This window comes from Triticum aestivum, chromosome 3A, assembly GCF_018294505.1.
Source record: "Triticum aestivum cultivar Chinese Spring chromosome 3A, IWGSC CS RefSeq v2.1, whole genome shotgun sequence".
Lineage (NCBI taxonomy): Eukaryota > Viridiplantae > Streptophyta > Magnoliopsida > Poales > Poaceae > Triticum > Triticum aestivum.
Window position 1 is genome coordinate 435,143,481 of NC_057800.1, and position 15,390 is coordinate 435,158,870.

General features: G+C 44.8%; 1 protein-coding gene across 1 annotated transcript; it reads left to right on the top strand.

The window, feature by feature from the left end:
* The first annotated feature begins 10,223 nt into the window (after positions 1–10,223).
* On the top strand, positions 10,224–14,601 carry LOC123061536 (kinesin-like protein KIN-13B). Its single transcript, XM_044484671.1, has 12 exons — positions 10,224–10,516; positions 10,605–10,775; positions 11,439–11,630; positions 11,735–11,836; positions 11,927–12,004; positions 12,092–12,173; positions 12,255–12,414; positions 12,507–12,809; positions 12,893–13,111; positions 13,192–13,648; positions 13,729–13,794; positions 13,884–14,601. The coding sequence occupies exons 1-12, from the start codon at positions 10,418–10,420 to the stop codon at positions 14,061–14,063; spliced, it is 2,109 nt and encodes a 702-aa protein (XP_044340606.1). The 5' UTR covers positions 10,224–10,417; the 3' UTR covers positions 14,064–14,601.
* The last annotated feature ends 789 nt before the right edge of the window (positions 14,602–15,390 follow it).

Here is a 15,390-nt window from a genome sequence, read left to right on the forward strand (position 1 = left end):
CATCTCCATGAGTAGCAAGTAAACCTTTTTTGTGGTATCTCATGTTCTATATCCATAACTAAAGATAGAGAACAACTTAGAACAGCAAATAAAAATTACTTAGTGACAAAGCAAACAAGCACACACACGAGAATATTCACGCCACGCTATTGCTCCCCGACAACGGCGCCAGAAAAAGGTCTTGATAACCGACAAGTATAGGGGATCAATTGTAGCCTCTTTCGTAAGTAAGAGTGTCGAACCCAATGAGGAGCTAAAGGTAGAACAAATATTCCCTCAAGTTCTATCGACCACCGATACAACTCTACGCACGCTTAACGTTTGCTTTACCTAAAACAAGTATGAAACTAGAAATACTTTGTAGGTGTTTTTGGATAGGTTTGCAAGAATATAAAGAGCACGTAAATAAAAACTAGGGGCTGTTTAGATAAAGAAGCAATAACGTTAGTATAGTGAGTGTGGAAAAGTGGTGGCAGGACTTGCGAAATTGCCCCTAAGCAATTGACTACGTTACTAGACCGATAGCAAGTTTTATGTGGGAGAGGCCACTACTAGCATGTCATCCCTGACTTGGAATTCTATGCTCTTATGATTGGAACTATTAGCAAGCATCCGCAACTACTAACGTTTATTAAGGTAAAAACCAACCATAGCATTAAGATATATTGGTCCCCCTTCAATCCCGTATGCATCAATTTCTATGCTAGGTTGAAGCTTCTGTCACTCTTGCCCTCCAATACATAGTCCTATCAACATACAACTAACCCTATGGTGTGATCCACATGCGCGCTCATATGATGGGCACCAAAGGACAGCAACATAACCACAAGCAAATTAAATCAATCATAGCAATTCATCAACCACCGATAGGACAACGAAAATCTACTCAGACATCATAGGATGGCAACACATCATTGGACAATAATATGAAGCATAAAGCACCATGTTCAAGTAGAAGGTACAGCAGGTTGCGGGAGAGTGGACCACTGTAGATAGAGGGGGGGAGGTGATGGAGATGTTGGTGAAGATGGCGTAGGTGTTGGTGAAGATTGCGGTGATGATGATGGCCCCGGCGGGCGTTCCGGCGCCATCGGAAGCGAGTAGGAGAGAGCCCCCCCCCTTCTTCTTCTTCTTCTTCTTCTTCTTACTTGAACTTCTCCCTAGATGGGAGAAGGGTTTCCCCTCTGGTCCATGGCCTCCATGGCATGGGAGGGGTGAGAGACCCTCCGAGATTGGATCTGTCTCTCTGTCTCTCTCTGTTTCTGCGTTCTGAGATTCTGCCCTTTCACCGTTTCTTAAATTCCCGGAGATCCGTAACTCCGATTGGGCCGAAATTTTAACACGATCTCTATACGGATATTAGCTTTCTTGCGGCAAAAGAAGGGTATCAACCACCTTACGGGGTGGCCACGAGGGCCCAGGGCGCGCCCCCTGCCTCGTGGCCCCATCGGGCATCATCTCGCGTGGATTTACTTCCCCAAAATCACATATATTCCAAAAAAAATCTCCATCAATTTTTATCCCGTTTGGACTCCATTTGATATGGATTTACTGTGAAACAAAAAACATGCAACAAACATGAACTGGCACTGGGCACTGGATCAATATGTTAGTCCCAAAAATATTATAAAAAGTTGCCAAAAGTATATGAAAGTTGTATAATATTGGCATGGAACAATCAAAAACTATAGATACGACGGAGACGTGTCTCTAACATAATTGAATCATATAACAATCGCTCAATGTGCAATAAAGGATCACTCCAAAGTTCTTATCAATAGCAGAGAACATAAGATGAAATTATTGTAGGTAGCAATCCACCTCAAAGTTATCTTTTCAATCTATCTATTGAGCCATCCCTATAAATGTCACAAACAACCCTAGAGTTCGTACTACAATAATACCATATGATACGCATCAATCAATTCTCATGTCACCTAGATACTCCAATGTCACCACAAGTATCTGTGAATCAATTATTCGATATGCATCAAACAATTTTGGATTCATAATATTCAATCCAACACAAAGAAGTTCAAAGATTACCCTAAAGTTTCTATCAGAGAAAGTAGGACGAAAGCGTGTATCAATCTCTATGTCTACATTACCCAAATGTCACCTCGGGAATCTGTGAGTGATTACCAAAACATATATCAAGTGACTCAATAGAATACCCCATTGTCACCATGGCTATCCACCTGCAAGACATACATCAAGTGATCTCAAATCCAAAATATTCAGTCTGATAATAATGAAACATCAAAGGGCAAGGCTCAATTCATCACAACAAAGATATAGAGGGAAGAACACCATATGATCCAACTATATTAACAAAGCTCATGGTACATCAAGATCGTGCCAAATCAAGAACATGAGAGAGAGGGAGAGAGAGAGAGAACACATAGCTACTAGTACATACCCTCAGCCTCAAGGATGAAGTACTCACACATTACCACGAGAACGGATGAGAAGTTGGTGGTGATGGTGATGGAGGAGATGTCCCCGGCGGCATCGCAGTGCCACGAGAGGAGAGGTGGAAGGGCCCCCCTCTTCTTCTTCTTCCTTGGACCTCCAGGGAGAGAGGGATCTCTCCCCTAGATTGCATCTCTCTATTGTCTTCTATTTCTGGTACTGTTTTCGGAGCCCTTCACCATTTTTAATATTCTTGGATATTCGTAGCTACGATTGGGCTGAAATTTTGAGGGGATTTTTATCTGGAAATTATCTTTCTGGCGGGGAAAGAAGGGCTCCAACTGACCTACTATGAGGTGACCACAAGGCAAGGGGCGCGCCTAGGGGGATAGGGCGTGCCATATTGCCTTGTGGAGCCCTCGGGCACCGTCTTGCATTGATTCTTTTCCCCAAAATCACATATATTCCAAAAAAATCCGTAAACTTTTATCGCATTTGGACTTTGTTTGGTATGTTTTTTCTGCGAAACAAATAACATGAAAAATAGAATTGACACTGGGTACTAGATTAATAAGTTATTCCATAAAAATAATATAGAAGTGCACCAAAACCATATAAAACCATTGTAAATATTGCATGAATACTTCATAAATTATAGATACGTTGGAGATGTATCAAATATTCATCTTAGAAGAATATGAACCTGTTCACTACAAGTAAGCGATGGCAGCGCCCCGCTCGAAGGAATGGCTTAAAACCATGCACTCCAAAATGAAGTTCATATGACAATTAAGTTTAGAACTTGGTTGATCCTACAAAAGGTATAGAACAGATGGATGTCAAAACTAGTTTCCTAAATGGATAGGATGTATAGATGATACAAGCAGAAGGTTTTGACAATCCTAAGAATACCTGAAATGTGTGAAAGCTTCAAAAGTTTATCTATAGTTTGAAGCAAGCATCAAGGAGCTAGAATCAACATTTTAATAAAATGGTTAAAAGAGTTTAACTTTGTTAAAATGATGAAGAAACTTGTGTATATAAGAAGTTTAGTGGAAGCAGTATAGCATCTCTAATCTTATATGTAAATGAGATAGAAATAATATAAAGTTTTTATGGACAATAAAAGATTTCGAAGAATATGTTTCCAATGAAAGTCCAAGGCGAAGCAACTTATTCGTCATGAAGATCTACGTAAGATAGATCACGATGTCTAATTGTACTAAGCCAAAATGTATACATTGACAAGGTTTTAAAAAGGTTCAAAATGGAGAATGTGTTTTTATCCCAATGTCACATAACATGATGCTTAGAAGAAATAAATGTCCTAAGACAGTTGATAAGCATGTGCAGCTGAGTGGATTATTGAATCCATCATGAATGTTGTGATATGTATAAGGCCAAATGTTCTTATGTACTAAGTGTTAGTAGCATGTACCAAAGTGATACTGGAATGGCTTACTAGGTAATTGTTAATATAATTAAGTACCTCAGAAGGATAAATGACATGCTCCTTGTCTATAGAGGAGATGAAGAAGATCCTTGTAAATGGTTACATGAACACCAGCTTCATGACTGAAATAAATAATTATTGGGCTATGATAAAATAATTGTTTGCAATAGTTTTCAAGCATGAACAATATTGTGGACCCTATAGCGTAAAACTAACATATGTTGAAGCATCACAAGTTTCAAAATAGTCTGGATCAAGAAGTGTCTTGATATAGTTGGTGTGATCCCAAGTGAGAAAATCAATGACGTTGTATTATGAATAGTAGTGCCATTAATCAAAGCAAAAGGAATCAATATCTCGCATAAAGATCAGACATGACTAACACAAATATTGCATGGTTTTGAATGTGCCAAAACCGATGACGAGTACTCTACCACAAGCAAGGCATGAGCAACGCCGGATAAGCCTTAGGTGTTAATAGACTATGCAACTAGATTACTGACTCTAGTGCAAGTGGGAGACTATAGGAAATATGCCCTAGATATTGTACTATTATATTTCCATTTTCATAATTAAGAGTTTATATTTCATGCTATAACTACTATGATCTTGTAATATGGATTTAGTGGAAAACTCATATGCACGTGTGGAATGATAAACAATAAAGATTAGGTTCCTAGTCTTGCCTCTAAGACTGGCTCAAGTTTTGTTGGTGATCATGTTTTCCAGACCTCAGTATATCGTTAAGTGTAATGATAGTCCTACAACAAAATTCAGAGTGTGATGTTAGAAGAATGATCATATTAAATCGACCCAAACTTGTTTGTTATACTTTGATATAATGTCGTCTGAAATAAATTGTTATAACACGGAGTGTTAACATGTGTTTTTGTTCCTTAGACCATGAGAGTATCATAGTCACGTCTTACCGTGCGTGCTTTGGGGTTGCTCAAACATCATCTGTAACACGATGATCATAACGACAACTTAGTCCATCGGAAAGTTTGACAAGGAACTAGATAGCTCGAGAGTGGGATTTGCTCCTTCGGCGATGTAGAGATATTCTTAGGGCCCTTCGGTGTGACAACATCCATCATCGTCTGGCCAGACACAGGTGATTATGTCACGGGGATGCTGGAACATATCAACAAGAAAGAAGAACAAAACGGGTAACAAGGATAATGGTATAGTGAGCATGTGGATTACTCAAGTGGATACTGATGCATCTCGAGTTTTGTAAAGTGTCGTGAATCAAAGGGAACAGTACATGATAACCAAAGGTTCGCTCGAATGTCATTCATGTAATCATTGGCGTCGATATGGACGCCCACGGTTCCACTATCGGTCATTGAACAAAGGAGTTCTCGTTCATGTTTATGTTTTACCGAACCCAAAGGGTCACAAGCTTAAGGTAATCATGATCTGCTGAGTGTTAGTAGGGCGAGAGTATCGATGATTTATTTGTGGAATTGTTCATTAATATTCAAAAAAGTTTCGAGAGGAACCGAAAGCATTTCAGAGTCACCGGAATGGTTTTAGAGTTTATCGGGCAATACCGGGTATTACCAATAAATAAGATATAGGTGGAAAATTTTCATGGTTAATTTAATATCAACGGGCCTTAAAAAGGCCAAGTGGTGGAAGGAGTATTGGGCCACAAGGACCCATGTAGGGGTGTCTCCCCCTTTCCAACTATGGGGAGGTCGAATTGGACAAGGGGGGAGGAACCCTCCTCCCCTAGGGCCGGAGCAAGGGGAGGGGATTCCTTCCCCTTGTGTGGCGCCTCCTCCTCCCCTTTGTGTACTAGAGGCTTTTGCACTATTTATACATACAAGTTTTGGAGCCTCCTCTAGTTCTCTAGTTCTAGTTGGTCCTAGTTGATCAATTAGAGCATGACCTAGATCCTCTAATCCTCATAATTATAAGCCCAATGTGGTTCTAATATCCTCCCTCTAATTCTCCGGTGACGATTAGCTCTAGATGGCGAAGCGCTGCTGGATCGTGAAGACCGTACGCTTGCAACCAAATAGAGGGGGCGTGCTTTTGATCTTCCGTTCAAGGGATCGTTCATGAGTGGTTTGCGGGATCGTTCATCTACGGTTCGAGGGACTCCAACTAAGATCCACACCGACTCATCTACTTCCGTTGTTACTCGAAGTCGGTAACGATCGTGATCCAAACCATTTATGCATCTTCATATTGTTCCTGGGGTGATCGTAGGGTGTTTTTTTTGTTTTCTACTATGTTTCCCGACAAAGTGATCTCAATAGATTGCCCCATTGTCACCACGGGCATCCACAAGGAACACAGTCATCTCAAATCCAAAGTATTCAATCCAACATACAAAACTTCAAAGAGCAAGACTCAATTCATCACAACAAAGGTAGAGAGGGAGGAACACCATATCATCCAACTATATTAACAAAACTCATGGTACATCAAGATCGTGCCCTATTAATATCATGCGCGAGAGAGATCAAACACATAGCTACTGGTACATACCCTTAGCCCCGAGGGTGAACTACCCCCTCCTCGTCATGGAGGCGGCGAGGATGATGAAGATGGCCTCCAGTGATGACTTCCCTCCTCTAGCAAGGTGCCAGAATAGAGCTCCGATTGAGATCGCTTTGGAATAGAGGCTTGCGGCGGCGGAAAAATTCAACTAGGTTAACTTTCGGAGGTTTATGAATATATAGGATTTTTCAACATTGGAATCATGTCAGGAGGGGTCACAAGGGGCCCACAAGGCACTTGGGCGCGCGCCTGCCTTGTGGAGCTCTTGTGGGTCTTCTGGTGCTCCCCCGAAGCTTCTTGGGTCTCTTTCCTTCTAGGAAAAGTTGTCAAAAAGTTTCGTCGTGTTTGGACTTCTTTTAGTATGGATTTTCTGGAAAATAAAAAACAAGCAAAAAACAACAACTGGCACTGGGCACTAGATTAATATGTTAGTCCATAAAAACAATATGAAAGTGCACCAAAACCACATAAAATTATTTTAAACATGGCATGAATACTTTATAAATTATAGATACGTTGGAGACGTATCACCAAGTTGTATCTGTGATGAGATGGAGGTAAAGATAATACAAAATCAATATTATGTCATTTTGCTTATTGCAATGCTTTGTTTTCCTTAATACTTTAATATATACGCTGGATAACGGTTTTGGGGTGGATTATTAGTTATAGATGCAGTTCGATAGAGGTCTATGGATATAAGGAAATAATGCCTATAAACAACCATGATATATATAATCATAATCATAAAAAATGCAATTGAATGGATACATGATCGTAATTTGTTCACAACGCCTATGATATGTTCATTTATTCATTTGAGAGATGCCTCTTGTGGAACTATAGATCCCAGTCCATTTATTTCTCATATTTAAAACCTCGATCAAACCCTTTTACTACTCTTTACAATCTAAACCCTTTTTTTACTTGCTTACAATCATCAATTCCTACCATATGATATACTTATCCATGTAACTAGAAAGCTAGTGAGATTGACACCCTCACTAGACAAGTTGGGGACCAAGAAAAAGTTCCTAATTATATACAGATATTGAAATTACGTTTTAAGCACACCCCACAGATTGATAACATTGATTATTCACAGAGGAAATTTGTTGCTTACTACAAACCCTTATTCTTGAGGGCCCAACAATCCCCTATAAGGATAACTGAAGCACCTACTTGTCCCCAAACTTGCGAAATCAACTATAAACAAATTATCACTTACAGAACTGGCCGTGAGGCCATGGGATTGCTCCATGCTAGCTGCACTACCCCCTGCCCCAATTATCGTTTGCAGTTGCGACACCAAGGGCACAACACCTTCCTAGTCACTAAGACCTTCATTAGAGCCTTGTGGTCCTCTTCGTCATTAGACATCGCCATCTTCCAGTCCTCATCAGCCACAAGATTCATGCGCGTCCTATCCGCCACAACAACTTTCACTTGTTTTTTGTTGTCCGAGATCTGATGATCTCTCGTCATCGACTCTAACCTCCAGACCTTTGAGCTGCGCAACAATGTCACACAAAGAGGCTCGGATTCACCACCCCAATCCCCACACGAGAAATTGACCAAGAACTAGTAGATCCGCAAAGGGTACCGATGGTCGCCCCTAAATCGAGACCCTCACCGAAGTAAATGATACTAAAAATCAAAGCAACACCATTGGCAAACACAGTACAAGAATAGCACATGAGCAGAGTGAATCGTTGTAGAATACGACCTCAAAAGGGTACACCCAACTCTCTTTTATGACTAGCACAACTACTACTTGAAAGCCCGGGAAATGTTAGATAGAAGGTGAGCAGAGGCGGTAGAAGCCATAGTTGGGAGGCCCGTCAGTGGGTTGACGATGCTCCCCCTTGAATTTCATGGGAGCGAGACCTAAGAGCAACTCCAATGGGACAACCCATTTCGTCCGTCGTCGTCCGTTTAGGTCGGCGCGGACAAAAGAGACGGCCCAACGCGCCGAACCATCCCAAATCGCGTCCGCTCCGCATCCACGCCGACGCATTTGAGGCCTAAATTTGCGTATCAGATGCGTCGGCGTGGACGTGAAACGGACGCCTTGCGCGCCTTCTCGTTGTTTGCCGTGTCCCCACCTGGTGACCGTCCAACTTCGACGGTCAACATTATTTATGATGAACACCCACCTTGGGCCCACGCGTCAGTGACGGCGGTCGTCCTTTTTTAAGCCGGGCGTGCGGCGGGGCCGTCCTCATCCACTGCCACTCGCCCCCGTCCCAATCTGGCCACCCCTGCCCCACGCCGGCGACAACCCTAGCCACCACCAACATGGGCTTCTTCTCCGGCATCGGCAGCAGCGGCACGGGCAAGGCCCCCGCCCGCCATTCCCCCTTCCTCCCCCGCCCTCCCCGCGTTGTCGCGCTCTTCCCGGCAGAGGCAGCGCATCAATGTGCCGGTGCACCAGGCCGAGTGGCACTGGCAGCACCGCGTGCCTCTGCCGTACCCCGATGTGACGCTGCTGCATGACTGGCATTAGGATCCGGAGAGGATCCCAGTGCCGGCGGCGCCGCGGACGGCGAGGGCCCATGCGGAGGAGGTGCGGCGCCGGCGGGCGTTGCTGACGCCGGAGCAGCGCGCCTTACCGCACTACGTTGTCGACTCGCCCTACTGGGCTCGATGGTTCACCTTCGAGCACGAGGAGGCGAGGTGACGCGGCGTCCGCGGCGTCGACCGCAGCCTGCCGCCGCCCCCGCTCGTCGTCCGCGACGAGGACCAGGAGGTCGAGGCCGCCTACCAGGCAGCCATTAAGGAGAGCGAGGAGGAGGAGCGGTGGAGGGAGGCGGATGAGGCGGCTTTCCAGGCTGCCATGGCGGAGGCCATGGCCCTCTCCGCGGCGGGTGACTGCGTCGTGTCGCCGGTGACCCCGCCGTCCCCGCCCAAAGCCGAGCCGGAGGAGCCGGCCCCCCTCGAGCGCTACTCCTGAACCAGAATAGTGCACGAGTGGGTCAGCGCTCCGTCGATCTGGCTCGGGGCGACGGAGAAGCAGGAGGCGGCCTACCTCGACCACTGGCGTCGTTTTCGGCTGACCGAGGAGCGCCGGAGGGCGAGCGCCTGCAGATGCTCGAGCGCGAGGCCGAAGAGGAGGCGCGGCAGGCCCAGGCAGCGGCGGCGCAACCCAACATCGCCGCGCTCTGAAACACGACGTTCCCCTGGGCTGACCCTGCGCCGACGTTGATCGACCTCACCGCCCGACGCAGACGCCGACGAGGACGCCTAGGGCTGCGCGTCGTCTAATTTTTAGTTTTTTTTATGTTAATTAATGTAATGTGGACTTTCGCCGGCCTTCGTGGCCGGCTTTTATGTTTAACTAAATGCATGTTAAAATTTTTTTGGCACGCCGACAAAATGGGTCGGGCCAGCGTTGGGCGCTCGCGCCGATTTAAATACAGTGACGGGCATTTGTGTCCGTCAGACCGACCCAAATGAAAAAAAAGTGGACAAAAGCGCCGTCCGTTTGGGTCGGCCCGTTGGGGTTGCTCTAAAACCATGTAAGTTTCATTTGTCATAGTGTCCACATTGGGAAAACTGGATTATGCACCCTATTAATTGATGTACTCGTAGGACCTAACTCTCATTAAAAATCAGAAATTTTTCACTGTACATATATAGATAAATTAATTAAGCAAAAGGAGGGAAACGAAATCCATACCAACCAGCTCGTGGTGACAGGCCTTGCCTAACCAGAACCGAAAAAGCTGCAGGGACGAAAGAGAAAAGGTCCCCTCGCCCCAAGTCACGGCCCGCTTTCCCCTTCCTACCCGTTCCCTTGGTTTCCACTCCAAATTCAAACTTGGGGCTGAAAGCTTGACGTCAGTCGAAATCTGGGGTGCAAACCGCAAATCCACTCCTCTCCGTCCGAAACGAGAGGCCTTTACTCTACTCCCCTCTACGACTCGCTCCGCCTCCCGTTGTCCCCTGCTCCGCTCCGCTCCTCCCCATTTCCTGCCTTCGTTGCTCCCCAGTCCACAGGGCAGCACCGGAAGCCCGAACCCCACCGCGCCGGTGACCATGAACGCGGGCGGGCGCCGGCGCTACACCTCGGAGCAGCTCCTCTTCGACGTCCCCGCCAATGCCGCAACGGCGGGCGGTGCCGGCAGGTGGACCCAGGTACGGCTAACGATTCCTCGAGATCTGCGTGCAGCACGTTATCTCCGGTTAGCTCATGAGTCTGGATTTGGGGTGATTTTGCGTGCAGCGCGGCGGGTTGCGCCGCGGGGACGGGGAGATCTTCGTGTCGGTGGACCCGGCGACGCCGGCACGGCTGCGCGGAGGGGACGCGGCGGCTGGGGAGTCTCCGGGGCAGAGGCACCAGCTCAGCCCCGGGCTGCTCGACCTCCACGCCTTTGATACCGAGCTTATCCCCGATGTAAGACGAGAGCTGCAGTTTTTATGAGTACTGCTTCTGTTCCGATGATCCCGTGTGGCTGCGTTAGATTATAATATTCTTGATTGTAGGAAGTGTTATTGATCTGACGTTCTGAATCCAGTTGTCGAGGCATGGCCACATGGGTCCTCAGAAGTTTTTTAATTTTCTTTGGATCATCGGTGTATGGAAAGCAAACGAAGAACTGTTTCGTTTTTGTTTTGGCATCAGTCTTGTTTTAGGCGAATTTCAGTTACTTGTGCGAAATTAAATATTTGCTACAGCTTTAGGTAGCTGGTGAGACGTGGCACTGCATCCGTAGGTGTTTTTGTTGGGTCTCATTTTGGTCATGTTCTTGCCAATGCTGCCCACGCCATGTACTCTGCTTGCAAATATGTGCTTTGGCATCGATGTTAATGAATTTATGGCTGTGTTCAACAGAGGATGCAAATGCCGGGAGGTTTTGACCTTCCTTTTCAGGAAAAGAAAATCCGTACTGTATGGTTCGATATAAGCTATTGATTTGTGTAAGTTAGTTCTTTAGATTAGATGGTATGCTAATGAAGGATCGCTGGTAAACCAAATATTTAATGTTGTAGCAATGGGACATATATTATTGCCCATATTGTAAATTCTATGTTAAATGTAATTCATGTTTATATACAGTTTCAAGTACAAGGAATGTATGATGGTGCTGAAAAGTTTGGTTATGCCAATGGAGAAGGCTTTGATGATTCGGATATGAGCTTTGGTACAGACAAGAAGATGAGCAAGTCCGCTGTTTTTGCTGAAAGTAACTACCTCAAGGCCTTCCCTGAGAAAGAGAAGGCAGCCCCTGTTGCTAAAATCAAAGTGGTGGTATGTTTCTTTGTCTTGCTCCATGATTGAATATTTCTCAAGGGCTCATACAAAGCTATGAGGACATCACTTTTTATAGCTTTGATGTGTAATGTTAAATGCAGGTGCGCAAAAGACCTCTGAACAAGAAGGAGATATCAAAGAAAGAAGAAGATATCATAGACATTGAACAAAATTCTTTGACTGTCCATGAGACTAAACTTAAGGTTCATGCCAAGCTTGTTATCTCCATATGATCATAACTTGCTACTGGAAGTCTATTCTCATTGCTTGATACCTGGCACATAATTCTGCAGGTTGACCTCACTGAGTATGTCGAAAAGCATGGATTTGTGTTCGACGCTGTTTTGGATGAGGACGTTTCAAATGATGAGGTGATCAGTTATCCGCGCACTCGATATAATTACAGTATTAGGTATTATAAATTTATTCTCAGCAACCTGGAGCCATTCTATTTACAGGTTTATCGTGAAACAGTGGAACCAGTGGTTCCTGCTATTTTTAATCGTACAAAGGCAACTTGTTTTGCATATGGACAAACCGGTATAGCTCCAACATCCTCTAGATGCATGTCTAAAATTGCAGCAGACTAAAGACAACTCCTAACTTACATTGTCCATGCAGGTAGTGGAAAAACCTACACCATGAGACCACTTCCTCTAAAGGCCTCCCAAGACATTTTGAGACTAATGCACCATACATATCGTAATCAGGGGTTTCAGTTATTTTTTAGTTTCTTTGAGATCTATGGAGGGAAATTATATGATCTGCTTAATGAAAGGAGGTACATTATACCTAAATCTGTTATGTTTATAAATAAAGTCTATGCAGAAAGCCAATTATGTTTCAGTTCTGAACAATGATTACCTCATGTAGTAAACTTTGCATGAGAGAAGATGGAAAACAGAAAGTTTGCATTGTTGGTTTACAAGAGTACAGGGTGTCTGATCTTGAAACTATCAAGGAGTTGATTGAGAGAGGTAATGCCACCAGAAGTACTGGTACAACTGGTGCAAACGAGGAGTCATCACGATCTCATGCCATTCTTCAGCTTGCTATCAAACGGCGTGTTGATGGCAATGAGTCTAAACCACCCAGATTGGCCGGCAAGTTGTCGTTTATTGACCTGGCTGGCAGTGAGCGTGGTGCTGATACAAATGAAAATGATAAACAAACAAGGTTATCTTACAAAACTTTCTATGTAAGGAATATACACTATGTATTTTGCTAACACTGAAATGCTTTAAAAAAATATTATGCAGAATTGAGGGCGCTGAGATCAATAAAAGTTTACTTGCTTTAAAGGAATGCATCAGAGCACTTGATAATGATCAGAATCATATTCCCTTCCGTGGTAGCAAGTTGACTGAAGTTTTACGAGATTCATTCATTGGAGACTCACGCACTGTCATGATTTCATGCATTTCCCCTAGTTCTGGCTCTTGTGAACATACACTGAACACATTGAGATATGCTGATAGGTAATTATCTTTATTCATTCTTTATGTTGCAGTAGCTGCTTTTTCTCCATGTAACACATGTAACATATTCTCATCTTCAGAGTGAAGAGTCTGTCGAAAGGAAGTAACAGCAAGAAAGATGTGCCTTTGGCCGCTGCACCTTTACGAGAGTCGAGTCCTTCACCATTGGCTTCGGTTGTACCCTCTTTCTCTGCAGCTGAGGTAATGAATGATATCACTGAAAGGGGTAAGTTTGGTTGGCCCAAGCAGCAGTATGCCAAAGAACAGCCATCACCATCGTTTGTGGATAGAATGCCCAAGGGTAGGGAAGACACTGAGTTCAGTTCGGCGAATAGTGGTTATTTCAATGAACAAAGAAGCAGAGGCATTGCGGCAGCAGGTATAGCCGTGGTACCAGATACAATGTACCAGCAAGGAAGGCAACATGCACGGAAGGGTAGAGATCCAGCTTTGGAGAATAATATGAGAAATTCTGTTGCTTACCCAATTAGAAGGGCTGTGCCAGACGAAGATGACCATCTGAATGACCTCCTTCAGGTACAGTATTATTGCTTCTGCACCATTTTGTTGATAGAATATGACCACGGTTAGGTTTTGATGTTTGTTAACTGGTGCAGGACGAGGAAGATTTAGTGAGTGCTCACAGAAAGCAGGTGGAAGAGACCCTGGATATCATTAAAGAGGTTAGTCGCCTAAAATGGTAAACTGACTCACTGTCATTGGTCGTCATATTATTTTGCCGTAACCTGTGAATGGCCTCTTGTTTCATCAGGAGATGAACTTACTAGATGAAGCAGATCAGCCTGGCAACCAACTGGACGACTACGTTACAAGACTAAGCGGTATCCTCTCACAGAAAGCTGCTGGAATTGTGGATTTACAGGATCGTCTGGCACAGTTCCAGAGGCGCTTAAACGAGAATAGCGTGCTGCTATATTCCGAGTGCCCTTGATCACAAGAGCGGCCTATTCGTCGCTACTCTGTCTCCGAGGGTAATGAGGAAGTTGGGGACAGAGGCAGCAGAGTCGATCTGCCCCCATGAGCTCTGCCCCGATGCGGTCTCGCCTTTGCGAACGCTGGTGCGCCGATGCAGTTCTGAACCCATAGATGCGGCAAATGCAGAACTAGGTGGCTAGTTGACTGCTGCTTGCCGTGGCCGACTCCGTAGCATATTTGGGGCCAGTTCTTTTGGGCGATTCTATCAGAATCGCCCCCCTCCCCAGTTTCTCTCGGAATCACTACTTCATATATTTTTTACAATCCTAACTAATTAGACCTTAACTAGATAGGATTGTAAACAAAATATGGAGTGGCGATTCTGGAAAAAGCTGGGAAGGAGGGTGATTCTGGGAGAATCGCCGAAAAGAACTGGCCCAGTCGTTCCATTGTGTGCATGTGCTTTGTACTTCCGTTCAATCCATATGTATGTATATCCGCGTCACATGAGTACCCTGCTATTTGTTCATCAACAAATATGCTGTTTTTTACTATGGTGCATGAAGATTCCGGTATGTCGCTGCATGGCAATTTTTTTCAAACACACATACCTTATTTCTGTGGTTACGAAAGTTGCAAATATATGTTTTGAATATTTTAAATTTTTACTATCAACTTAATATGGACTGAAAAAAATGAACAAAAACGTGTCTCATACATCCGTTTCTGAAAAACTCTCTCCAATCTATATTAATTGATGCACACTCAGTATAATTTGAAGATCTTATATTTGTGAATGGAGGGGTACCTAAACCACATGAAAGGTTTCATCTTATGTTAGTTTTTCTCCCAACCTTTCTTTCGTCATCCTCACCGCCATCGATCGTTGTTCGCTTAGGGTGTCTCCAATAGCATACATCAAAAAGGACAATCTGAATCGTCCACGCCTCCATGGACACGTCCCGACGTGACTGCGGACAACGGATAGAGGGCTGACATCCAATTTGGTGCACCAAATGTCCATCTCTTGTACAATAGAGAGAGGAGAGAAAAGGGAGGAGGATGAAAAGCTGGGTTCACTATGGGTCCAAGGCTTGTCCATAGTGTGTCCGGGCTCCTTAAGCCACTTCTATGTTTGCTATCGGTTTAGCAGAATTCGGACACCTTGCCTGCTCCGCGAAAGTTTGATGTGCCTATACCTGGCCATGGGCTGCCCGGCCCGGTCGGCCCGACCTAACCCGGCCCGGCCCGACCTTGTCCATGGGCCGGGCCTGGGCCTAGGTTTTGAGCCCGAACGCTAGGTCGGGCCGGGGCCGGGCCAGTCATATGTGTTGTTTAATGAA

Coding starts and splice junctions, on each gene's coding strand:
- LOC123061536 (XM_044484671.1), top strand. CDS start 10,418: ATGAACGCGGGCGGGCGCCGGCGCTACACCTCGGAGCAGCTCCTCTTC. Junction 10,517..10,604: donor GTGCCGGCAGGTGGACCCAG/GTACGGCTAACG, acceptor TTTTGCGTGCAG/CGCGGCGGGTTGCGCCGCGG. Junction 12,810..12,892: donor GAAAATGATAAACAAACAAG/GTTATCTTACAA, acceptor AATATTATGCAG/AATTGAGGGCGCTGAGATCA.